Source organism: Sus scrofa, chromosome 17, assembly GCF_054392235.1.
Source record: "Sus scrofa isolate SSC_HxYL_T2T_F1_AM1 chromosome 17, Sscrofa_HxYL_maternal_Yorkshire_Landrace_v2.0, whole genome shotgun sequence".
Lineage (NCBI taxonomy): Eukaryota > Metazoa > Chordata > Mammalia > Artiodactyla > Suidae > Sus > Sus scrofa.
The window spans coordinates 53,833,467-53,859,783 of NC_139399.1; the positions used below are offsets into that span (position 1 = coordinate 53,833,467).

Sequence of the window (26,317 nt, forward strand, 5' to 3'; positions counted from 1 at the left end):
GAAACTTTAGATGAGTAAGCTCTATATACTTTTTGTACTTTACCAAATTATAATACTGCAGATTTGTAGGAGTTACTGGGTTACTGTTTATTCGATACATCCATAAACCTAATTAGTTGAAATTGCAGTTTGAGAAGTGAATTACTCTTTGTTCACATTCTTAATTAGTCTGAAATGAAGATGTAGGTTATCTGGCTCAGCTTTGACTTCTTCCTAGGAGCTGTCAGTGTATGTAAGGTATCTAGGGCTGGGTAGTGCCTAAGGTGTGATGGGTACCAGTCATTGTGCCACAGATGTGACTAGAAAGCTTCATAATCTAGAGTTGGTTTGTAGGTTCAGATAATCCAGAAGGCAAACCTAATACTGAGAAGAAAAAAAAATGGATTCAGATTATAAGATCTAGACGTCAACACTGTAATTGGGATCATTCTCTCATGTTAAAAGACGCTTTAAGAAATTTCTGGGCTTCCCGTTAGGAAATCTTGGAGCCTGATCTTAGAAACATAGTGCCCCAAAAGGTTGATGCTTCTTCCATGATCTTATTTCTGTGAATATTTTTGGTGGGTTTGTTTTGTTTTGTTTTTTTAAGATGTTCGTCAGAAATACAGTTTGGGGGTTTTGTTTTCTTCTAATATAAACTTCAAATTTTGAGGGAAGAAACTAGTGTCTATAAACAGAGTTCTGTTATTTTGCCTATTTGAGAGAACGAAAATTTTAACTTGCATGAAAAGGCAAACCTCCACTGCCTTTCAAAATATGTTTAAAGATAAGTTACTTAAGAATTGGCTTTGACCAAAGTTCTCTTGTTTTCAGGGAAAGAACAAGCTTTTAAAACCACAGCCTTTTAAAACAAGGGAGGGGGGAATGCTACAACATGAAATTTGGCTTTCTAAACATGCAGCATTCTTCAACTGGGCTTTCTTGTGTTGATACTACATCACATGGTAATAGGCAGATTTGTCTAAACATTGTTAGCTGCCCTCCAAGTGGGTAATTGTATAGGTAAATGCCTGCACCCATACAAATGTAATAGCAAATCTAGTTCTTATTCCACACCTATGGACCTACAGCATTGGATGTGCTAAACCACTGTAATTCTAACACTGGCCCATTTGAGAATAAAGTTGACTGATAAAATGTTTAGTTCCTTGCTAACTTTAAGTAAAATCTGAGTCTCTGCAACTTGCCACATGTTCACCTGTGGCTGGATGGAGTATTAAGCTGGTAGAGAGCAAACTAGAAGAGAGTGATTATCTTGATAGCCCCTTTCTTTTCCCTGATAGTTACTGACATACCATAGTGCCTTTATGGCCAGTTTGAGTCCTTCCTGCTCTGTGACAACGTTCTGCTCTTCCTATGTTGTTACCATCTTTTTTTCTTGGTGTCTTTTTTTCTCCCACTTTGTTAACCTATTTTATGCTTTATTGCCTCAATAAAATGTTTACTGAGGGAAAGGCTTGTTTTCAGTTTACTGTTTGTTCCCACTTAGTGGCATGTAGGTGGCAAACGGTTACTTGGACTATTTGGCAAGTTTCATTCCTGACTTGAGTATGAGAAGAGCTCTTTTTAGTTCCTTTGTTTAGGATCAACATAGTAAATGGTGTATCTAGGGCTAATTAACCTGTGTCATCCTTGAAATGGCAGGGATTAACCCCTGGTGGGTTGGGAAGATGAAAGGTTAATACGTGAGAAGCATTTAGAACGGTACCATGAAGAGCAGCATCTGCTATTATGAAGGACTAAATAACACTCAAGTCTTTGTGTTACCCTGCTTTAGTTTTCACATAAAATTTACCCATTTTTATCTTTTATCAGTTTGAACACATTCCATGACAATTACTGAGGTGTAAACTATGAGGTTTTAGTCATCTTTTCCCAAATCCTCAACCTGGTTTCCTTGATGTAATCTTGAAGCACTCTAATTGCAGTTAAGAACCATCCGCATTTTTATTTACCTTCTTTTAAAACATTGTTTTCTAACCTCATCTAAGTCTTCATGGTTGTACCCAAATTTTTAATTTCTGATTTAATTTAAATTACACACATAATATGTACTTGGTTCTAAAGGACCTCTCCAGGCGTTCCCACTGTGGCTCGGTGGCTTAACCTGACAGTGTCCATGAGGTTGCTAGTCCAATCTCTGGCCTCGTTCAAGTGGGTTAAGAATCCAGCATTGCTGTATGCTGTATGTTGCAGATGCAGCTGAGATCCAGTGTTGATATGGTTGTGGCATAGGCCAGCAGCTGCAGCTCCAATTCAGCCACTAGCCTGGGGACTTCGATACACCACAGGTATAGCCATTTTTTTTAAAAAATCCAACTGTGGAGACACACACAACTGTGGAGTCCGATTGCTGAAGTAGCTGCTGATAATACTGTGTCTGCCCAGATTTTCAGTCATTAACGCATGTGCCTTTCAATAAGCTAGTAAATATCAGGAATTGTGTCCTGCAACTTGCTTTTATTTAAAATAGACTAGCACAAAGATCCTACTTTAAATGATGGACTGGGACGGATTGTATGTATGAGAAAGGGTTGCATCAGAGCTGTAGTTCCCAGCCTATGCCACAGCCATGTGGAATCCAGGCCACATCTGCAGCCTGTGTCACAAGCTCATGGCAATGCTGGATCCTTAATACACTGAGCGAGGCCAGGGATCAAAGACGCATACTCATGATTCTAGTCAGATTCGTTACCGCTGTGCCACAGCAGGGACTTCCTAAAGTGGTTAACTTTTTACACTTTGAATAGAAATCAAAGTTCAAAAATCCAAGGTAGATTCAAAAGGGCAATAAGCAGTGAATTCAATTCCTGACCACTTGGAGGAAGCCAGGATTGCTAGTTTATTAGGCATCCTAGAGATGCAAACCTAGAAAACGTACTTCCGAGTAGTTTGGTCATGGTTCATCTGAATTTTACAAAGTCAAGTGATACTAAGTATACCTTACACTAAAGCTCTTATTTGTAGTTGGACTATTTACTATTAACGTGATGTTTGCACTCATCTTTGAGGTCATTACCAAGGAACTTAACAGTAAAGTGTCAGACTTAGGAAAAACTTGCAATATAGACGGAAGTGTAAACCTTTTGTTAATCACCAATATTTTGTTGCATTTACACTATATTTTCCTGAACTGTCTAAAAGGTAGGTTAGTGACATCTTTCTGTTTTATCTCTAAAAAGTGTATCTCCAGAGACATTCTCATAACTATAATGTCTACATATCAAAACCAGGAAATTAGCTTTGATGTTATCTTGTCTCATTCACAGTCCATATTTATATTTGTCACTTGTCCAATAATGACTTTCATTTTTTTTTCCATTGGCCACAATCCTTTGCAACATTTTATTGTCAAGGATTTTTAGTCTCCTTTAAACTGGAACAGGCCCAGGAGTTCCTGTCGTGGCACAGTGGAAACGAATCTGACTAGAAACCATGAGGCTGTGGGTTCAACCCCTGCCCTAACTCAGTAGGTTAAGGATCTGGTGTTGCTGTGAGCTGTGATGTAGGTCGCAGATCTGGCTCGAACCCTGCATTGCTATGGCTGTGGCATAGGCGGGCAGGTGTAGCTCCAATTCATCCCCTAGCCTGGGAACCTCTATATGCCTCGGGTGGAGCCCTAAAAAGCAAAAAATAAATAAAAATATAAATAAATTGGAACAGGTACAGAGTTCTGTTATGGCACAGCTGATGAAGGATCTGACATCACCATGATGGCTTGTGTTGCTGCTAGTGTCTCAGGTTCGGTCCCCAGCCCAGGAACTTCGACATGCCCCAGACACAACCAGAAATAAACTGAAACAGGTCCTCAGCCTTTCTTGACCTTGTCATTTTTGAAGAGTAAAGGACTTGTTTTTTTAACATTTCAGTTTGGGTTTGTCTGATGTCTCCTTAGGATTGCATTTTTGGCAGAAATATCAAGAATGTGACTCTGTCCTTGATGCATCTTATCTAGTGGCACATGGTAATAATAATTTGAATGACTTACAAAGTCGCTTTTTCCCTTCACAGTCAATTTGTGAAGGATAAGTAGAGCCTATTAAGTATCCAGTTCCTATCAAACTGTCACCCACTATTAACTGTTTTTTTTTTTCCTAAGTTCTTTTCATGGGCATTCTACTGTAAGGAAGTGTTTTCTGTAGAGGGTAGACTGGTTTATTTTTCCTGTGCTAGGGATCAGATCCAAGCCAAAGCAAGAGCAATGCTGGATCCTTTAACCCACTGCCCTGGGCGGCCTGGGGGTCCTGCTTGTGTCCTGGCACTGCAGAGACAGCATCTATCCCACTGCACCACAGTGGGAACTCCAGGGGTCAGATCAAAAGAGATGTTTGGTTTCTAGGAAGAGAAGGAATCATTTTGGAGTTTGAGAAAGTTGCTGAAGGGAGAGCTTTCATGGCAGTTTGTACTCTTACTGCAGAACACAGGTCAGGGGTTTCCCAAGCCAATGGCCAAAACAGGAACTGGAGGCAACTTTTACATAAATAAGAGGAATGTGTAATAGAAAGTAAACTGTGTCCTCAGAGTTGCTGTTGTAGCTCAGTAGTAACAAACCCAACTAGTATCCATGAGAACACGGGTTCGATCCCTGGCCTTGTTCAGTGGGTTAAGGACCCAGCATTGCCATGAACTGTGGTGTAGGTGGGGAGCTGCAGCTCCAGTTTGACCCCTAGCCTGGGAATGTCTATATGCCACATGTGGAGAACCCTAAAAAGCAAAAAAATGTAAAAAGTGTCTTCAAAGAGTTCCCATCGTGGCTCAGTGGTTAACGAATCCGACTAGGAACCATGAGGTTGTGGGTTCAACACCTGGCCTCACTCAGCGGGTTAAGGATCCAGCATTGCCGTGAGCTGTGGTGTAGGTGACCGACGTGGCTTGGATCTGGTGTTGCTGTGCTGTGGCGTAGGCCGGCGGCTACAGCTCCAATTGGACCCCTAGCCTGGGAACTTCCATATGCTGCGGGTGCAGCCCTAGAAAAGACAAAAAAAAGTATCTTCTGATATTATGGGGAGTAAACGTCTATAGTTATCAAAGCACTTGGCACAGTCACTTACGAAATAATAGCTGCCTTTTTTATAAAACTTTCTGTAATTGGAATAGTTAAAAAACCCTAATGTTCTAGCCAGTTGAGAGAAAAGCAAAGTTGAGTTGCTAAATGAAGGGCCCAAATGTTAGAGTGTCACTACTCCTTGCCAGTCATTCCTGAATAGCCTTGAGTGTACTATTTTTCTTTTTTCCCCCCTTCTTAGGGCCACATGGGCGGCATATGGAAGTTTCCAGGCTAGGGGATGAATCGGAGCTGCAGCTGCCGGCCTGCACCACAGCCACAAGCAACATAACATCTAAGCCACATCTGCAACCTACACCACAGCTCACAGCAACGCCAGATCCTTAACCTACTGAGCAAGGCCAGGGATCTGAATCTGCATTCTCCCAGAGACCACCTCGGGTCCCCAAACCTGCTGAGCCACAACAGGAACTTTTAAATATATTCTATATTTTTATATATATGTATATATGAAATATATTTAAATATGTTTGCATTTTCAGGAAAAGTACAAAACGCTGGTTTTGAAAATAGTGTGATGAGTGTCCTCTGTACTCAGACAACTTTAACAATATATGCCTACACTTATTCTAAATAATTTTGGAGGAAATCCTAGACATTTCTATTAAAGATAGTTCAGTATATACCTCTAAAAAGACTCCTTAAGTCCTGTTCCTCTATAGGGTCTTCCAGGTGTTGTGTTTTTTTGTTTGTCTTATCCTTGCAGTGTATTTGTTGAAGGTCACTATTCAGTTTCCTAGTTTTGATTTTGCTGATAGCACCCTCATGACATCATTTAGCATATTCTGCCCCCTGTGTTCCCTGTGAATTAATAAACCTAGAGTAGTGGTTCTCGAGGTGTGGCTCCTGGATCAGAATTATCGGCATCATCTGGGAACTTGTTAGAAATGAAGTTTATCGGAATTCTCATTGTAGCTCAGCAGGTTACGAACCTGACTTGTATCCATGAGGATGTGGGTTCCATCCCTGTCCACACTCAGTGTGTTAAGAATCCAGCATTGCCATGAGCTGTGGTGTAGGCCAGCACCTACAGCTCTGATTCAGCCCCTAGCCTGAGAACTTCCATATGCCACTGGTGCAGCCCTACAAAGATGAAAAAAGAAAAATTTCTCAATAATACCCACCCCAGACTCTCTGAATCAGAAACTCTGTAGGTGGAGCCCAGCTATAGAGGTTTCATTTTTAATGCTTCCAGGTGAGTCTGGGGCATGCTAAAATTTCAGAGTCGTTATTCTGGAGGCTTTTTATCAGCTTATGATTCAGTTTTTGTTGTTGCCTTGTTTTATCTTTAGTCAGTGGGAGTCAACTCAAGTTAGTTCCTGAGGTTTTTTGGTTTTTCCTTTTTTTTTTTTTTTTTTCCTCTTTTGGCCATCCCAAGACATGTGGAATTCCTGGGCTAGGGATCAAATCCAGGCCACAGTTACAACCTATGCTGCAGCTGTGGCAACACCAGATCCTTAACCCACAGTGCCAGACCAGAGATCAAAACTGCTTCCCAACACTCCAGAGACGCAGCAGATCCCGTTGTGCCACAGCAGGAATTCCCTGAGTTCTTTTAATAATCTTACCAGCTGTTTTGCTTTCTGGCATAAGATTTCCAGGCTCATATTTCTAGTCCCAAACCTGGAATCAAGGCATTTCTCCCAGGAGCCCTGGTTATTTTTGTTTGGAAATGGTATTTAGCAACCACATCTTAGGCCGTGTGGGTGTTCATTGCTAATACTCTGGCCACACAGATCATGTTACATGTTTTCAACAGTATTTTTTTGGATCTGTCTGCTACAGTATGGAAATAAAAACAAAAATAAATGGGACTTGAGTAAACAAAAGATGTTGCATAACAAAGGAAATCATAAATAAAAAGCCTACAGACTGAGAGAAAATATTTGCAAATGATGTTACTGACAAGAGATTAATTTGCAGAATATACAAACAATTCATGCAGTTTAATAGCAAAAAAAAAGGTCAAAAAGTGGGCAAGAGGGCCTAAATAGACATTTCTCCAAAGACAACGTACATATGGCCCACAAGCACATGAAAAGATGTTCAACATTGCTAATTATTAGAGAAATGCAAATCAAAACTACAATGAGGTATCACCTTCTGTCGGAGTGGCTATTATCAAAAAGTCTAGAAGTTCCCGTCGTGGCTCAGTGGTTAAGGAATCTGACTGGGAACCATGAGGTTGCAGGTTCGATCTCTGGCCTTGCTCAGTGGGTTAAGGATCTGGTGTTGCCATGAGCTGTGGTGTAGGTTGCAGATGAGGCTCGGCTCCGATCCTGCGTTGCTGTGGCTTTGGCGTAGGCCAGTGGCTACAGCTCCAGTTAGACCCCTAGCCTGGGAACCTCCATATGCCAGGGGAGCAGCCCTAGAAAAGGCAAAAAGACCAAAAAAAAAAGTCTACAAATAATAAATGTTGGAAAGGTGTGGAGGAAAAGGAACCATCCTGCACCATTGGTGGAAATCTGAATTGATATAGCCACTATGGAAAACAGTATGGAGTCTCCTAAGGAAACTAAAAATAGAATTAGCAGATGATCCAGCAGTCCCACTCCTAGGAATATATCCAGAGAAAACTCAAGTTGAAAATGTGCATGTGTCCCAGTGTTTGTAACAGCATTATTTACAATAGTCAAAATATGTAATCAGCCTGAATGTCTTATCAACAGATGAATGGATAAAGATGTGACATACACATAAACACAATGGAACACTACTCAGAGATAGAAAAGAGTGAAATAATGCCATTTGCAGCAACGTGGATGGACCTGGAAATTATCACTAAGTGATTACTACTAAGGGAAGTAAGTCAGAGACAAATATGATATCACTTATACATGGAATCTAAAAAAAATGACACAAATGAACTTATTTACAAAGTAGACTCACAGAGAACGAGAAAAACTTTGTGAAAGGATTATTTATTTGACCAGCTTCATTATGTGGTAGGCAAAAAAATGCTCCCCTACAGATGTTGCTGTCCTAAATCCCAGAATTTATAAGTATGCTATGTTATATGGCAAGGGGGAATTAAGGTTGCAGATAGGCTGAAGTTTACTGATCTGCTGACCTTAAAATAGACTATCCTGGATTTTGGGGATGGGCCCAATGTAATCACAAAATTTCTTAAAAGATGGAAAATTAAGGCAGAAGAATTATAGTCACAGTGATGTGAAATGAAAAATTTGACGACGAGTCATTGCTGACTTTGGTGATGAAGGGGCCACAAGCCAAAGAATGTGGATAGCCTCAAGAAACTAGAAAACAAAATGAGTTCCCCCTTAAGCCTCCACAGAAGAAGCCAGCTCTGCTGACACCTTAAGACTCATTTTGGACTTCTGACCTCCAGAACTACAAGATTAAATTGTGTCATTTTAAGCCACTAATTTTGTGGTAATTTGTTCAGCATCAATGAAAAGGCTTGGAGTTGCCGTCGTGGCGCAGTGGTTAATAAATCCGACTAGGAACCATGAGGTTGCGGGTTTGGTCCCTGGCCTTGCTCAGTGGGTTAAGGATCTGGCGTTGCTGTGAGCTGTGGCGTAGGCCGGCGGCTACAGCTCTGATTAGACCCCTAGCCTGGGAACCTCCATATCCCGCAGGAGCGGCCCTAGAAAAGGCAAAAAGACCAAAAAAAAAAAAAAAAAAAAAGCCATAATCAATTGAATCTTCTTTTTTTTTTTTGCGGGGGGGGGGGGGGAGGCGAGTGGGCATGCCCATGGCGTATAGAAGTTCCTGGGCCAGGATTGAACCCGAGCCACAGCAGTGACAAGGCCAGATCCTTAACCTGCTGCACCTCCAAGGAATTCCTGATTCTTTCTCATCAAGTTCCTCAGCATCATAAAACATGAATTCTATCAGTAAGTTGAGGACAAGATTCAGATATTTAGCTGAATTTGGGTAAGGGAAAGAGCCCAGGCTCTGGCCCTCACTGAAATAGATTTTTCTAGTGGTTGCAAACATAAGCTTCAATTTCCAAAGCCAAATATAAATTTTGTCTCTGATGCTTTGGAAAATATAATGCATGCCTGGGGGGAAGTAAGAAATACTCGTATTTGGAAACATGTGCTTCCCCTGCCTTTCCCACCATGGGGCCCCCAGGTAGATAATCTGGTAGTCAGGGATCAGCCTTTGCATAGGGGATTCAGTTCCAACTCCCACCAATACCTCATGGACCCAAGATGCCATCTTTTGTCATTTGTGCGATGAAACCTAGGTCCCTAGCAGTTGGTTCCTGTGTCTATCCAATAACCACCTCCAGGACAAGAGAGACATTGGGCCACCCCCTGGTTGCTCTGTTCCCTCTTTGTTTCTGGCTCCTCCTGACCTCCCCTTCTTGCAAGTTCAGCCATCCATTTTCTCTCCTTCCTCCCTTATAGTACTTTATGCTGTTTTCTCAGGTGTTTAGCTTATGTTAGAAAGCATTCCCGGGGTTCCCATTGTGGTGCAGCAGAGACAAATCCAACTAAGAACCATGAGGTTTCAGGTTTGATCCCTGGCCTCGCTCGGTGAGTTAAGGATCCATTGTTGCCATGAGCTGTGGTGTAGGTCGAAGATAAGGCTCGGATCTGACGTTGTGGCTGTGGTGTAGGCTGGTAGCTGCAGCTCTGATTCAGTCCCTAGCCTGGGAACCTCCATGTGCTGTGGGTGTGGCCCTGAGAAAAGCAAAAAAAAAAAAAAAAAAAAAAGAAAAGAAAGCATTCCCTGTTAGCAAAATGTGCCGTATCGCTGGAAACAGAGGTGTTTCCCACTTAGAAAAAAGTCATACCCTGGTGATTTTCCTCAAGTACCCGGACTGCCCCAAAGGTGAATTAAAATCTCCTGTAGGAACAGAAAGGCGTGGGCTGCTCACAAACAGTTTTCTCCGTGCTTCTATTCTTCAACCTTTCAAAAAAAATTGGGGATCCACTCTTGGGGTTAACTTGGAGAAGACACTGGGGGCTATGACTTGAGGGAAGGATTGGACTTGAACACTTGCTCCTGAGGGCAGACTGGACCAGTGCAACAACTCTGGCTGTATTAGAGGCAGAATCTTCCCCAAATCACATCCACTTGGGAGGAGCACTCCATCCCTGAAGCTGTTCAGGCCTACCAAAGCTATCAAGACCACCAAATACTGTTAACAGGCAATAAAAACATCTTAGCAGCTCAAACCCAAATTAGTTGTTTATTCCTGTGTCACGTTGGCTCAGATTCCACTAGACTAAAAGATGTGCTCCTTACTGAGATGTTTGTGTAGTTTCATCACTTTCTTTTAATCTTCTGAATATCTAAAATAAACCTTTGGGAATCTAGAACAAGCGTAGCCTGGGTAGAGATGAGAGAAAAATGAGTGGTTGTTGGTGTCTATTAAAGAGACTTCCATCGTTACGACAACCAGCATCCTCAACTGTTGCAATCCTGTTCCCAAAAATCTGAGTTGTGATTAAAAAATGACACAGCAACAAGGAAGAATACATGTAATGTGTTGGTGTGGCAACCAGAATAAAGTCTGCATAAACTGAAACTTGATCGCAACAATTTGGGGAATTTGCCTACAGTTAACTGGGAACCCTTTTCTCATCTAGACTGAAAGGAACCTGGAGGTTCTACCTTGACTATGACCTTAGGCCGGATAGACCCCAGTATCCTTTTCTGTAAAAGAAGGGATTCAATTACATCATTGGTGTGGGAGTAGGGCATAACTCTGGGCTGTACCAAGAGTTGCCCTGTTTTCATCTGCAGTGGCCGTACATCGTTAATCGGTCAACAAACATTGAGCACCCACTACTGTCCAGCTCTGTGCTAGGTGCCAGGAAAACACAAACAAGTGTGTTTCTTACCTCTTGGAGCTTGCAGTATCTAAACCTCTCTAATTACACAAATTTGTGTGACGTAACAGCTACCACGTGTAAGAAGTATTTCATGAAGATCCTGTCATGGTGCAGCAGAAACGAATCTGACTAGGAACCATGAGGTTTCCGGTTCAATCCTTGGCCTCTCTCAGCGGGTTAAGGATCTGGTGTTGCCACAAGCTGTGGTGTAGGTCACAGACACAGCTGGGATCTGGCGCTGCTGTGGCTGTGGTGTAGGCCCGCAGCTACAGCTCCTATTAGACCCCTAGCCTGGGAACCTCCATGTACCTCGGGTATGGCCCTAAAAAAAACAAAAAAAAGAAAAGTATTTCGTGCTGTAAGAACCAATGAGGAGGGAGTTCCTGCTGCTGCTCAGTGGTAAACAAACCCAACTAGTATCCATGAGGATTTGGATTCAATCCCTGGCCTTGCCCAGTGGGTTAAGGATTTGGCATTGCCTTGGGCTGTGGTATAGTCGAAGATGTGGCTCGGATCCCAAGTTGCTGTGGTGTAGCCTGGCAGCCCCTAGCCTGGGAACTTCATATGCCGAGGGTGTGGCCCTAAAGAGCAAAAAAGAAAAGAACCAATGAGATTTTGACTAATTGAGTCAACCAAGGAAATCGAAGCACAGAGGAGCAATGTCTAACTCAAGGCAACACCATCACAGACACCACTACTGAAAAAAATACAAACAAACCCTATGCTAAGAAGTAGGTGATATAGTCTTTACAAATGGAGAAATGGGGAGTTCCCCTTTTGGCTCAGTGGTTTAGGAACCCAGCTAGTATCCATGAGGATGCAGGTTGATTCCTGGCACGCTCAGTGGGTTAAGGCTCTGCCATTGCTGTGAGCTGTAGTGTAGCTCGCAGCCGAGAATCAGATCCCTGGTGGCTGTTCTGGTGAAGGCCGGCAGCTGCAACTCCGAGCCCTAGCCTGGGAACTTCCACATGCTGCGAGCGGCCCTTAAAAAAAAAAAAAAAAAAAAAAGAGAGGGGTGGGGGGAGAGAAATGGAGGACCAGGACAAACAGGATAAAGTGATGTGCCCCAGGTCACACCACCAACCAATGGCGATGGGTCATCCAAACGCAGGCGCGGTTAATGCTGCCCTTTAGACAACCAGGGCCAGGCCAAGATCGGAGCCCAAGAGGAGATTTTCTTAGGCTCCCCTTCCCCAGGTGGGGCAGGCACCTTTGGAAGGCATTGGACAGCGCACTGGACAGCGCAGTGACCCGACCAGGGTGCGTGCGGGAATGCAGCCTCGTCTTTCGTCACTGACCACTCAGCTCAGGGGCCCACCAGGTTCTCTCTTCCGGCTCGGTGGTCCCCGCGCTCCGCTGCGTGCCGCTGGCTGTGCTGCAGTGGGTGGGGGACAGGGAGAATCTCGACCTGCCTCGCCGGCGCAGCAATCCGGCCCCGGGGCTAGAGGATATTAGGGCCCGGCGGCCAGGGCCTGTCAAGAGGGCCCCCGACCCGCGCCCCTCAAATCTGCTTGTCGCGCGGTCTGCGGCCCGCGTCCTGCGGGGAGACGGGCCCGCCCCCCTGTGCGCGCAGGCGCGCGCCACGCGGGGCTCGGACAGCAGCTCGGCTCCCGGCGGCCGCACGCGGGCCTTGCAGGTAGGGACACTGGGGTGCGGGGTGCCGCGCCGACCGGCCCCTCCCAGCACTGCGAGTGCTCGGGTCTGAGGCCCCGGGGCGTCGCTCCTCCCGAGCGCCTCCGGCGGGGTGCACGGGCCGGGAAGGAGGTTCGGGAGAGCGGGACTGCAAGGGGATCTGGGCGGGTGCGGGGCTCGAGGGCGAGGCAAGCGCGTCCGCTGTGCTGTTGCTGGCGGCGATCCGGAGGTGGGGAGGGAGGTGGCTCGGTTTTTCGAGAAATACAATCAATAAGAGTTTTTCATTAATAGAAGAAAGGGTGTAAAGAGTGGGGTTTTGATTTTCTTAGGAAATAGGTCATTTGGCAAACTTTCTCTTTCCTACCGTTAATTTCACATTTTTTAACGGAAAATTGAATCACTGTTATTATTTGGCCATAAAGGGAAAGAATAAAAAGAATTCCGCCATTTTGGCGTTTTAAAAAAGTAACCATTCTGCGGGACTGATGGATCAGTGCCCGCCCCGCCTGCTGCCGTCTACACTAGTCCCGCGAGGACACGGAAGGCGGGCGGCGGTCCGAACCCTGGAGCCTGCATCCTTCCTTCTCTCCTGCATTCCCGCCCCAGCTGCGGCGGGGGGCAGGGCCGAGGCCCCAAGTTTGCGGCGCTCAGTCTTGCTGGGGTGTGTTGGGGGTGTCTGTCTGGGGCGCTAGCTCCCCACCCCCAACACCTAGAGCGAGGGCGTTTATTGAGTGTTGCCTGCGAGGCCTCGACGGGCAAGGGGTTGGGGGAAGCCTTAGCAGACCAAGAGAAATAAATACGGACACATTCCCTCAATAAATATTTATTGAGCATCTGCTATATGCCAGACACCCGTCTGGGCTGGGCATCCAAAGGTTGTTTGAGGTCGGGTTCCCTGGAAACACTCCGGGAGGGAGATTTGAGTGTAGGTTTATCAGGTGCCCCTGGGAATATCACCTGTAGGGGAGAGAAAACAGCAGGGTGGTTAGGCAGAGGAAGTTAAACTGCTGATGTAACCTCATCAGAGGCCTCTCTGCCTGTCCCAAGGGAAGTTCTGGAAAGGTCCTGCAGAGATGTCCCAAATTGTCCTTTATGTCCCATATCAACTCGTCAGCAGGTGGCTGCGTCCAGGAGACCTCACACGCACGTGGGCGAGGCAGCTCCCTGGCCAAGGGCAATTCAAAGGGGAAAGGAGCTGACTGCTGACAGACCTCCTGTGAAGGCCAGTGACAACCTTCATAGTAGCCGGGGACCTCCCACTTTATTCCCCTCCTCCTCCAGCCTCTGAGGAACCCGGAAGGAGGAAATGATATTCTAGCCCCTAAGGCAAGAATAGCTGAGTCTTTTATGGGTTTCAGAAACACTTGCTGCTTCTTTTTTTTTTTTTTTGGCAGCGCCCACCACATGTGGAAGTTTCTGGGCCAGGGGATCAAACCTGTGCCACAGCAGTGAGCCAAGCCACTAGAGTGGCAACGCCAGATCCTTAACTTGCTGTGCCTCAAGGGAACTCCCAGCCTCCTCTTCTTTTCTCTTTTTTCTTTTCTTTTTCTTTTTTGGTCTTTTTTTCATATGCACCAGCAGCACATGGAAGTTCCCAGGCTAGGGGTCAAATCGGAGCTGGAGCTGCCAGCCTACACCACAGCTACAGCAACATGGGCTCCAAGCCATGTATTCTCCCTACACTGAAACTCACGGATCTTAACCCACTGAGCAAGGCCTGGATTGAACCCACATCCTCATGGTTACTAGTCAGGTTCCCTACCACTGAGCCTTAGCGGGAACTCCCCCAACCTCATCTTGTGTTACTGAACACTCTTCACTCCCAGCTCTTTCATTCATTTGTTCATTCATTCACTCACTATTTGTGGATGCAGTCTCTGGATCAGGCTCTTAGGTACTTTGTTCTGTCTGGGGGAAGGCTGACAAGATAATGCATAGTTAGACTGGTAGAATGGAGAACAGTGGAGGGAGTGATTGATTTTGTTTGGGGGGTAGATTCTGGGCCTTTCAGAGAAGAGGTGTCACTCAAGCTGGATCTTGGAGGATGATCAGGAATTTTTCAGACATATGGGATAGGGAATGTACCAAACAGAAGGAACAATGTGCAGAGGCCACAGAAGTGGTGTGGCAGGTTATAGGAGGGAGTGGATAGATTCCTGGCATCTGGGCTCAGGCCTGGGAGCCTTCTTAGACTGGCTGTGCTGTTGTATCGACCTCCTGGGATAAAGCTTATGAAAATACTCTGTGAGCTGCAAATTTGGGGGGTGGTAGTGGTACAGGAGAAGTGAATTCGAATCACAGAGAAGACAGTTCCAGGTCTCAGAAGAGTTAATGGTCTAGCTGGGGAAAAACAGAAACAGTAGGTGCTGCTAGCCAGGAGCCCAGAGCCACATGTGATGGGCCCCAAACATCCCAAGTGCCCTGGATCCTCTCCCCTCCTGCACTGTCACGGATTTGTCTTCTAGAATTATTCTTTTTCCCCTGCTCTGTCAGTTTCTTCCTCTATAGACTCATTTTCATCAGCTACAAACATGCTGTAGCATCTTCTATTAAAAAAAAAAAGCACAAAAAACACACCTTCCTTGAGAACTCATCACTTGCCAGATACCATCTCCCACACCCATGTTCTCCTTCGCATCAAACTCCTTGAAAGAGTTATTAGTCCCATTGTTTCCACTTCCTTTTCTCACGTCCCCTTACAAGGACCAATTCTTACTGTTTCCCCACTAGACTCCATAATAGAGGTTTTTGTCTGTTTTGTTCATTGCAAATCTGCATTGCCTAGAACAGTGCCTGACGCAGAGCAGAGGCTCAAAAAATATTGACCTGGGAGTTCCTGTCGTAGTTCAACCCAACTAGCATCCATGAGGACCTGGGTTCCATCCCTGGCCTCACTCAGTGGGTTAAGGATCCAGTGTGGCTGTGAGCTGTGGTGTAGGTTGCAGACACAGCTCGGATCCCGCGTTGCTGTGGCTGTGTTGTAGGCCAGTGGCTACAGCTCCGATTGGACCCCTAGCCTGGGAACCTCCATGCGCCATGGGTACGACCCTAAAAAGTCAGAAAAAAAATTGATCTAATTGATGCTCCTTCTCTAGAACCCACTCTGATCAGGCTTTTGTGTCCCTAGCTCCTCTGATATAGTGCTTGTCAAGACTTCTGATGATCTCCTTATTGCTAAACGGTCAACTCTCAGCTGGCACCTGAGTTGATCGGTCAGTGGCATTTAACATCATTGAGCAGGCCCACCTTCCAGAAGACTTTTTCCCAGAAAGCCCTCTAGAAGCCCAGATGCTTCTGGATGCCCTTTCATCTCACTGCCGCCTCTTTCTCTTTTGCTAGATCTTCCTCCTCTTCCCAACCTATAAATCTTGGTGAGCTGCAAGGCTCCCACCTTTTTCTTTACACTCAGTTCTGTGGTTTTTCACTGCCATCTGTACATGACAGTTTTTAAATTTCTATCTCTAGCCTCAACGTTAGCCCTTATTTCTAGAATGTAGGCTTCATAAGAGCACGTTCTCTTGCTTGAGACTATTCCCGGGGCACAGAAGGATGCTGGCACTTGGCCCTCCGATGTCTGCTGAAAAGAATGGGCAGAAACCTGAAGAGAAAGGCAATTCCCTCAGTCATTCTCCCTTAACAGACCCGAAATATATCATAAGCTTTGAGACAGGATGGAATTCTTTCAGGAGTAACCACGTTCACTCCTGATGACTGCCAATGTTTTGCATAAAAAAGATTAACTCCATTTAAGAGAACTTAAAATGGTACAACTCTGTCAGCTGTGCAAAGCAAAATAACTGGAATTGAAATTTAGGGAATGCTTTTTTATAATTGTTTTTTAAAAGGGCAGGAAGGGAGTGGAACAAACCTTGGTTTGAATGTTGCCTTAATTACTCAGGTTATATGTCTAAACCTTTTCCCACCTCATTTTTTTTTTTTTTTTTTTTTGTCTTTTTAGGGCCACACCCACAGCATATGGAAGTTCCCAGAGTTGAAGCTGTAGCTATGGGCCTATGCCACAGCCACAGCAACACAGGATCCAAGCTGCATCTGCAACCTACACCACAGCTCATGGCAATGCCCGATCCTTTAACCCACTGAGCAAGGCCAAGGATTGAACCCGAATCCTCATAGATACTAGTCCAGTTCATTACCGCTGAGCCACAGTGGGAACTCCTAAACTTTTGCCCATCTCATTATACATTCTGTATATAGAGGATGTATTCTGTATTTTAGGAAGGAAAAGCTGAAAGGTAAATCAGTGCCTAAGAAGAGCAGGAGGGAGGGATGGAGGGTAGGAAAGACAGCAGCCATTGCAAGCTTGTTTTGCTAACAAGCAGATTACTTTTCTTTTTAATTTTTTTATTCAAGTATAGTTGATTTACATTGCTCCTTCAATTTCTGCTGTACAGTGAAGTGACGCAGCTACACACACACGTACACATTCTTTTTTTTTTCATTCTTCCATCATGTTTTAACCCAAGAGACTGTACACAGTTCCTTGTGCTGTATAGTAGGACCCCATTACCCATCGTTCTAAACCTAACGGATTACTGGTTACTAGAGCTACCAAACTGCTCAAAATTTCTGTTAAAAGGAAAAGAACAGGTATTTGTTGAAGGCCTGCTGGTATCACGGCCTTACATAGTTTTTTCCCATTTAATCCTCATCAGAGTTCCTGGAGACAGATACCATTACCACCTTTATTTTATTTTATTATTATTATTATTATTTTGTCTTTTTAGGGCCATACCTGCAGCGTATGGAAGTTCCCAGGCTAGGGGTCAAATCGGAGCTGTAACCACTGGCCTACACCACAGCCACAGCAACACCAGATCCAAGTCACATCTGTGACCTATACCAGGGCTCATGGCAACTCTGGACCCTTAAGCCAGTGATTGAGGCCAGGGATCAAACCTGCATCCTCATGGATGCTAATCAGAGCCACAACGGGAACTCCCACCTCCAATTTACACATGAGGAAACTTAGGCTCAGGGAAGGCAGCTGCTTACTCTGAATCACAGGCACTAAGAGGGGGAGCCTAGGTTCCAACTAACTTAATTCTGTCTTAAGCCTCCATCTGTGTTCTTTCCTTTTAACTTGTATGCCAGAAGCCATTGTCAAGCACTGCTAACACTTTAAAGCAACCAACATCCCTTACTCAAACACTGTTTAGTTTTCTTTTTTCTCTTTAGAGCTGCCTCTGTAGCATATGGAAGTTCCTGGGCTAAGGGTTGAATTGGAGCTGCAGCTGCCAGCCTACACCACAGCCACAGCAACAGCAGATCTGAGCCACATCTGTGACCTGTGCTGCAGCTTGTGGCAACGCCAGATCCTTAACCCACTGAGAGAGGCCAGGGATTGAACCCTCATCCTCATGGATACTAGTTGGGTTCTTAACCTGCTGAGCCACAACAGGAACTCTACTCAGGCACTGCTTTTTATTAACAAATGCAAACTGCTGAAATACAACACAGCACCTACTGTATGCCAGGGACTATTCTAAGTGTTAGAGATAAAGCAGTGGACAGGACAGATAAAGTCTTTGCCCTCATGGGACATATATTTACATGGAGATGACTAATCAAACACAAATAAATAAATGAAAATCATTATTGACTGCAGTGATGGACGTAAAGGAAATCAGCACAGTCATGGGATAAGCGGCAGTGAGATGGCATGAGGTGTGTGCTGCTTTAAACTGAGTGATGGGAGTTCCCGTCATGGCTCAGTGGTTAACGAATCTGACTAGGAACAATGAAGTTGCGGGTTCGATCCCTGGCCTTGCTCATTGTGGTGAGCTGTGGTGTGGTCGTCCTTGGCCATTGTGGTGAGCTGTGGTGTAGGTCGCAGACGTGGCTCGGATCCCGAGTTGCTGTGGCTCTGGCGTAGGCTGGTGGCTTCAGCTCTGATTAGACCCCTAGCCTGGGAACCTCCATGTGCCGTGGGAGCAGCCCAAGAAATGGCAAAAAAGACCAGAAAATAAATAAATAAATAAACTGAGTGCTGAGCAAAGACCTCTTCTGGGGAGGTGACCACTGAGCTGAGGCCTAATGAATGGGAAGGAGGCAGCCAAACAGAGCTTAGGGAAAAGCATTCTAGGCAGAAGGAACAGCAAAGCAAAGGCTCTGAGGCGGGACTATTTGTCAAGCAATAGAAGGAAACCAGAGTCTGTCGAGGGTGGAGAGCAAGGTGAAGGGTGGTGGAGGATGAGGTCAGAGGGGAGGACAGAGGTTGGATCCTATAGGGTATCTTTGATTTTATCCCAAGGGGGAAAAAAAATAGGTTGGGAAATTATGTGATTTGCTCCACATTTTTAAAGTTTTCTCTTACTGGAGAATAGACTGTAGCAGGGGCCGGAGAGGAAGCAGGAAGATGGATTAGGAGGAGATTTCAGAAATCCAAGGAATGCTGATGGAGGTTGCTGGCAGTGGAGATGGGGAGAAGTGCTCAGACTTTGAGCTGTATTTTGGAGGTAGAGCCGACAGACCAATTAGAATGTGTACAGAGTTGTTCTGTGCTAAACAATAACTGTGGCCAGCTACTGTAGCTACTTAAGTTTAATTAAAATTAAAAGAAATTTAAAATTCAGTTCCTCAGTCGCATTAGCCACATTTCAAGTGCTCGGTAGCCTCCTGTGGCTAGTGGCTACTGTGTTGGACAGCGTAGGTACAGGACATTTCCATCATCACAGAAGATCCCTACTAGATGTCCTGGGAAGTCATTTAGGAGCTAAGTAAATAATAGGTATTAAGTGTATTTGTTATGTCACTAGGGCTTTTTTTCCCCATCTATTTACCAGTTCAACCGGCTCTTCACTAAATGTCTCTACCGCCCTTGCTTTATTAAAGCAAACTCATGCACTGCCTGCGTCCTCATACCTTACCTCTTTGCTCTTCAGATGCAAGCATCTGTTCAACAAATGTTTGAGTGCCCACTCTGTGCTTGGGATTAGAGAGAGTGTGGGCAGGGGGCATTAAAGAATGTGATCGGGAAAGATCACTTCCCAGGAAAACGAATTCCAGGGAGAATCTGGAACTTGCGGATTCTGAATCTCCAGAGGGAGAAGAGAATAATTTTAGTGGGGATAGAGGTGGGGGTTGAGAAAGAGGGGAGTTTAGACTTGGCCTGGGCTGTGTCATGAGACAGCTGGCCAGGCAGAACTTTGGCCTGAGATTCACACCCTAGAGTCAGCTCTGCACATCAGTTTACAAAGCACCCTCCCACATCCCTGTCTTGCAGAGACTGGGGGAAGTGCAGAGCCTGGTCAGGACCCTCACCTGAGTGACCTGGTTAGAGCTAGGAGCCAGACTTGAAGCTGTGCTCCTAAAACACCCTACTCCCCTCAGGGCTGAAGCTTTTTCTTTGAGGCTGGGCAGCTCCTCCTCAAGGAAGCCCCTCCCTCCCTGATCACCTGCGGGGCTGGGTTCCACTTGTAGGCCTGCCAGGATGGAGGGGCATGCTGAAATGGAGATGCTGAGGACACTGAAGGGGCCCTCCACAGGAGAGGTCAGCGTGCACCTGGTGGCCAGAGACAGTCCAGGTTCCGGCTCTCACCTGCCCACTACTGCCTTCATCATTCCAGGTGGGCCAAGCCAGGAGTCTGGGGAGAAGAAGCATCCTGGGGGGTTCTGGGAAGGAGATGATGCTTTTTACCTGCCTACACACTTGCATGGCAGGATTGGGGCAGGTCCATCAGGCTCACCTTTGTCGTATCCATGTATCTGTTCGCAGCGAGTTCGGCCACCCTTGGTCTGCCCAGCAGTGCCCTGGATGTGACGTGCTTTCCGCGAGAGCCGATCCATGTTGGCGCCCCAGAGCGAGTGGCCGGTAGCGTACCTGTCACTGCCACCATTCTGCCGCAGTTAAGCGCCGGGCCGGCGGCCAGCCCCAGCACCAGCACAGTGCGGCTCCTAGAGTGGACAGAGGCCGCGGCTCCGCCTTCTGGGAGTGGCTTGAGGGTCAGTGTCTGTGGGGATTGGCTGGGCTCAGCAAGCTGCAACTGTGGGTGGGGCCTGCGGGCCCGGGGATGGGGCCTGAGGCGGAAGGTGGGGAGAGGGAGGATTCTGGGGTGGGGCTTGGAGTGTGGGACTCTGAGGGCGTGGCTTGAAGTGTGTCGCACCTAGGATAAGACATTTGGGGGGTCCTAGGGGCGTGGCTTGTGGGGAATGGGTTCTGGGGGCGTGGCTTGGAGTGAGGCTCCCTGGAGCAGAGGCCTGCAGGTGCCCGGACTGGAGGCTTGGATGGACCTCCCAGGGACGGAGTCTTGCGGGCTGCTGGGGCGTGGCTTGCAGTGAGCCGGCGGGAGGCGGATCATGCTGACTGGAGATGGGTCTAGGGGCCAGTACTGGAGTCGCGGTCCTCTGACCCTCTCGCGCTCCAGTTCCGGATAAGCGAGTATGCGTCTCCGAACATGGTGGGAGCAGAGCAGCCCCCGAGCCCCGAGCTGCGGCGGGAAGGCGAGGCCGAGTACGAAGATGGCGAGGCCCCGGCGGGAGGCGGTGATGCGGGCCCCCAACAGCCAGGTAGGAGCCCCAGGTCCGGAACTGGGCCCCTGAGCGGGATGGGGAGCCCTGACATCCCTGAGCAGCCAAGGCTGGGGGCGTGGCCCGAGTTCCTGCAGGTGCGCCTATGCCCAAGGTGCAGAAGCCTTGGGGGGGAGCCTGTCCTGTAGGGGAACCCCAGGGGGCGGTACCAAGGTTGAGGACAGACCTGAGGGGACTTGGGCTCCCAGGTGGGAGGGGCCTGAGTGTGAAAGCGGTAGGTGGGAGGCCTGAGGCCCCTTTGGCCCCCCGACAGCGGACCTCCCCCAGGCCGCTCCAGAAGATCCCCCTCGGGACCCGCCAGAGGATGATGGCACCTGCCAATGCCAGGCGTGTGGGCCTCAGCAAGGCGCCGGTCCAGATCCTGGTTCCTCTAATGATGGCTGCCCCCAACTGTTTCAGGAGCGGTAAGGGGAAGGAATTGCAATCCAACTTCTCTGCCTTTGGGCCCCAAAGCCCCACTCCTGTTCCTGGCTTAGGAGAGTGGGTGGTGCAGGGTGGGTGGTTCTTTCCTTCAGGCTTCCCCTCCTTCAGGTCAGTCATAGTGGAGAACTCCTCAGGCCAGAACAACTCCTGCACCAGTGCTTCTGAGCTCCTCAAACCCATGAAGAAGAGGAAACACAGGGACTATCAGAGCCCATCCGAGGAAGAGTCAGAGCCAGAGGCCATGGTAGGAAGAGGGGTGGGGAGGGAAGGGGGAGGCTAGAGGCTATACTTCAATTCCCCCATCCCCTCCATTAATCCAGATCACTGGGGTGGGCTAGAGAAGACCGCATGACTCACTCATGATATTTTGGGGTCCCACCTGAGGCAAGTCCTGTAGTTGGTTGGGGAAAGATGAATAAATCACTCTTCTGTTTTTCTAGAGCTCCCATCTCAGTTTAGTGACAGGGCTACTCGCATGAACCAGTATCCAAGTAGATGAGCAGGTGGATGGAAAGCTTCGTCACTGGAGCCCAGTCACTGGGCCAGAGGCCAGGGGACAGAGGTCTCTGTAGCTGCAGAGAAACTGGAAGAGACAGAGCCTGAAAGTTCCACTGGGCAGGCAAAATTAACACAAGGCAGGTGGTTGTGTCCTCAGCTTCTCCACCTGGAAATGAGGCGGATTGTAGATTGCAGTCAGGCTGTGTAACTGGAGGTGGGGGTGCTCATGTAAGTCTATCCCCAAGTGGCAGGGAGTTATCTGCTGGAGCTGCCTTCCTGCTGGTGGCCTCGAAGACATTCCACCTGTTTAGGGCAGAACATCATGTGACTGGAGAGCTAGGCAGGGGCCAAGGGATCGAGGCTGGGGCTTCACCCCAATCCATGAGGACAAGAAGCTGGGATCAGGCTTGTCTTCCATAGGAGAAGCAAGAAGGAGGAAAGGATCCAGAGGGACAGCCCACCGCCAGCACCCCAGAAAGTGAGGAGTGGAACAGCAGCCAGTCCAGTATGGTGACCTCTGTGTATATATTCATGGAATGTGTGTATACGCTTTGGAGGTGTGAGTCTGGGAGTGTGGGTTACTGTTTTTTGTTTGTTTGTTTTTTTCCCACTGTACAGCAAGGGCATTAAGTTATATACATTGCATTTTTTTCCCCCACCCTTTGTTCTGCTGCAACATGAGTATCTAGACATAGTTCTCAATGCTACTCAGCAGGATCTCCTTGTAAATCTGTTCTAAGTTGTGTCTGATAAGCCCAAGCTCCCAATCCCTCCCACTCCCTCCCTCTCCCATCAGGCAGCCACAAGTCTCTTCTCCGAGTCCATGATTTTCTTTTCTGAGGAGATGTTCATTTGTGCTGGATATTAGATTCCTGTTATAAGTGATATCATATGGTATTTGTCTTTGTCTTTCTGGCTCATTTCACTCAGTATGAGAGTCTCTAGTTCCATCCATGTTGCTGCAAATGGCATTATGTCATTCTTTTTTATGGCTGAGGAGTATTCCATTGTGTATCTATACCTCATCTTCTGAATCCAATCATCTGTTGATGGACATTTGGGTTGTTTCCATGTCCTGGCTATTGTGAATAGTGCTGCAGTGAACATGCGGGTGCATGTGTCTCTTTTAGGTAGAGTTTTGTCCGGATATACTCCCAAGAGTGGGATTGCGGGGTCATATGGTAGTTCTATGTATAGATTTCTAAGGTATCTCCAAACTGTTCTCCATAGTGGCTGTACAAGTTTACATTCCCACCAACAATGCAAGAGGGTTCCCTTTTCTCCACACCCCCTCCAGCACTTGTTATTTGTGGACTTATTAATGAGGGCCATTCTGACTGGTGTGAGGTGGTATCTCATGGTTGTTTTGATTTGCATTTCTCTTGTGATCAGCGATGTTGAGCATTTTCTCATGTGTTTGCTGGCCATCTGTATATCTTCCTTGGAGAACAGTCTATTCAGGTCTTTTGCCCATTTTTCCATTGATTGATTGGCTTTTTTGCTGTTGGGTTGCATAAGTTGCTTGTATACTCTAGAGATTAAGCCCTTGTCCGTTGCATCATTTGAAACTATTTTCTCCCATTCTGAAAGTTGTCTTTTTGTTTTCTTTTTGGTTTCCTTTGCTGTGCAAAAGCTTTTCAGTTTGATGAGGTCCCATGGGTTTATTTTTGCTCTAATTTCTATTGCTTTGGGAGACTGTGGGTTACTGTTGTGATGATGTGTTGTGCATATGCAGATGAGCATGAGTTGGCATATGTATGAGAGAGAGAATGAGAGAGACGATGTTGTTGGTTTGTGCTTTAGTATATATGTGTTCTTGGGGCTTATAGCATGAGTTTGTTTATCCTCTATTATTCAGTTGCAAGTAGGCCTCACTGCCAGGCTCCGTGGCTGAAGACTTGGGCAGCCTTTAATGGCACGAAGTGGTGTTGCTTCCCTTTGCTGCTGTGAGCAAGTCTGCAGTGGTCATTGGTCTGACCTGGTTATTTGGGCCCCACTCTGATCCTTTGGTTCTAAGAAAAATAGAACAAAGTTCACTCATTGTCAGTTCTGGCCCTCAGGCCTTCTCTGTCACCATCTCCACAGTCCCATGTGACAACAGGCAACTGGAGCCAAGTAGCATTTATCACACTTATAATCACCTACATTGTATGTAGCAATACCTGTCTTCCTCCCTCAAACTGAATCTATTTTATTAATCACTTTATCCCCAGTGCCTAGCACAAAGGCTAGTGTGCAGTAGATGCTCAATAAATGTTTGTTTAGTAGATGAATGGATGGGTTTTAAGTGGGTGGTTCCTGGTGGAGCTTGGCTCAGTTGTATGAGTCACTGTCTTTCCTGTCCCAGAGAGAGCCAGAGGGTACAGTCAGTTGCTAGGACATCATTCTTCCGTGATGGATCCAATGCCAGCCAGAGGAGCCCAACCTGTGTCCAGGGCTCTGAACTCTAAAATGCCTCTTCCATATTCAGCCCATCATAGCCAAACTAGATTTTCACCATTCTTTCTCACTCAAGGCTGTCTTGTCAGAAGCCAAAGTCTTAGCGCTCATTGGTTTATGTCCTCTTAAGTCTTTTTTGGGGGGCCATGGTATGCAGCAGCTTGATATGGATCCGAGTTCCCAGACCAGGGATTGAACCCAGGATGCAGCAGTGGAAGCGCCAAATCCTAACCACTATACCACCAGGGAACTCCCCATTTATATATTTTCTTTGGAGAAATATTTATTTAGATCCTAGTCATTTTCAATTTTTTTTTTTTTTGTCTTTTTGCCTTTTCTAGGGCTGCTCCCTCAGCATATAGAGGTTCCCAGGCTAGGGGTCTAATCGGAGCTGTAGCCACCAGCCTATACCAGAGCCGAAGCAACACCAGATCTGAGCCGCGTCTGCAACCTACACCACAACTCATGGCAATGCCGGATCCTTAACCCACTGAGTGAGGCCAGGGATCGAACCCAAAACCTCCTAGTCAGATTTGTTTCCACTGCACCACAACAGGAACTCCCCCAATCTAAGTGTACATGCAGGGTGGTTAGGATTTGGTGCTCTCACTGCTTTGGCCTCAGGTTCAATCCCTGTCTGGGAACTAAGATCTTGCTTTAAGATGCTGCATATAGTGGCCAAGAAATAAATATATTTACATGCAAGATTTCATGAGTAGCTCATTTTTCTGAGGAGGTGGTCCATGGCTTTAAATAGCTTTTCAAAAGTGTCCATTTATACTCCCTAGAAACTAAAGGCGGGGTCAACACTAAGTGACAACATTATGGAGCCCAGCCTCTTGAGTTTGGTGTCGAGGCATAGATCCCTTGTACTCATTCAGCACAGGTATCAGGCTCTTGATTAAGTGTTCTGTCTTAAAATGAACTAATTGTGAACTGGCCAACCATGCTCTATAAGAGGCAGATCAATACAGAGATGTATCTGTAGCAATTTAGAACAAAAAGACCCAGGACTTCCCATGGGATCGGTGGTATCTCTGGAGCACTGGGATTCAGGTTCAGTTCCCAGCCTGGTACAGTGGGTTAAGGATGCAGTGTTGCCAAAGCTGCAGTTCAGGTGAACTCTATCTGCCCTCAGGTGGCCAAAAAGGGGAAGAAAAAAAACCAGCCCAGGGACACCTTGATGACTGCTTGTCATCCGTTCTTTTTTTTTTTTTTCTTTTTAGGGATGCCCTGCAGTATATGGGAATTCCTGGACTAGAGGTTAAATCGGAGCTGCAGCTGCCAACCTACGCCACAGCCATGGCAATGCCAGATCTTTAATCCATTGAGCAAGGCAAGAGATTAAACCCGAGTCCTCACAGAGACAATATTGGGTCCTTAACCCGCTGAGCCACAAGGGAACACCATCAGTTGTTCTTTTGGGGGGGCATCAGTTGTTCTTTTTGGGGGGCACCCACAGCATATGGAAGTTCCCAGGCTAGGAACTGAAGCTGTAGCTGCCAGCCTATGGCAAAGCCACAGCAACACCAGATCCGAGTCTCCTCTGTGACCTACACCACAGCTCACAGCAACGCCTTATCCTTAACCCACTGAGTGGGGCCAGGGATCTAACCCAGTACTCATGGAAACTAGTCAGGTTTGTTACTGCTGAGCCACAATGGGAACTCCCATCAGTTGTGCTTGAACATGGCGTTCTGCTCTTCTCTTTACACATTTTCTGTCTTTTCTGTGGACCTTGTAGTGGAAGGTCTGGCTAGAACCATTAATTTGTGAATTATCTCTGCTGAAACAACTGAAGCCAGGCCGAAGAAGCTTTCAGAGCGAAGATGAGGGTTGAGGGGGAAGTACTGGACTGAGTTCTAGGGATTCACCCTTAATGAGCAGAGCTGGGGCAAGAGAA

The 26,317-nt window shown here is 46.7% G+C and overlaps 1 protein-coding gene and 1 long non-coding RNA gene across 22 annotated transcripts in view; one reads left to right on the top strand and one right to left on the bottom strand.

The window, feature by feature from the left end:
• Positions 1 to 12,446: 12,446 nt before the first annotated feature.
• The window catches only part of L3MBTL1 (L3MBTL histone methyl-lysine binding protein 1), a 41,893-nt gene continuing 28,022 nt past the window's right edge, over positions 12,447 to 26,317 (top strand). For 7 of the 21 annotated variants that reach the window (XR_014832371.1, XR_014832370.1, XM_085003968.1 and 4 more), the window contains exons 1-7: positions 12,447 to 12,511; positions 19,948 to 20,093; positions 20,243 to 20,469; positions 20,847 to 21,033; positions 21,308 to 21,458; positions 21,586 to 21,721; positions 22,396 to 22,480. Coding sequence is in view for 16 of the 21 variants with exons in the window: in XM_085003968.1 (XP_084860094.1) it covers positions 19,958 to 20,093; positions 20,243 to 20,469; positions 20,847 to 21,033; positions 21,308 to 21,458; positions 21,586 to 21,721; positions 22,396 to 22,480 (922 nt within the window). In the remaining 5 variants the exon portion in view is untranslated. Of the gene's footprint in view, positions 12,512 to 19,947; positions 20,094 to 20,242; positions 20,470 to 20,513; positions 21,034 to 21,307; positions 21,459 to 21,585; positions 21,722 to 22,395; positions 22,481 to 26,317 lie in introns of those variants that run through there. The other 14 variants (XR_014832372.1, XR_014832373.1, XM_085003971.1 and 11 more) reach the window with 6 other exon arrangements.
• Positions 13,315 to 20,398, bottom strand: LOC106506015 (uncharacterized). The gene is made up of 2 exons (XR_001300973.3): positions 20,214 to 20,398; positions 13,315 to 13,464 (listed from the first exon to the last, which is right to left on the bottom strand). It is a non-coding gene; the product is annotated as an uncharacterized LOC106506015 (long non-coding RNA).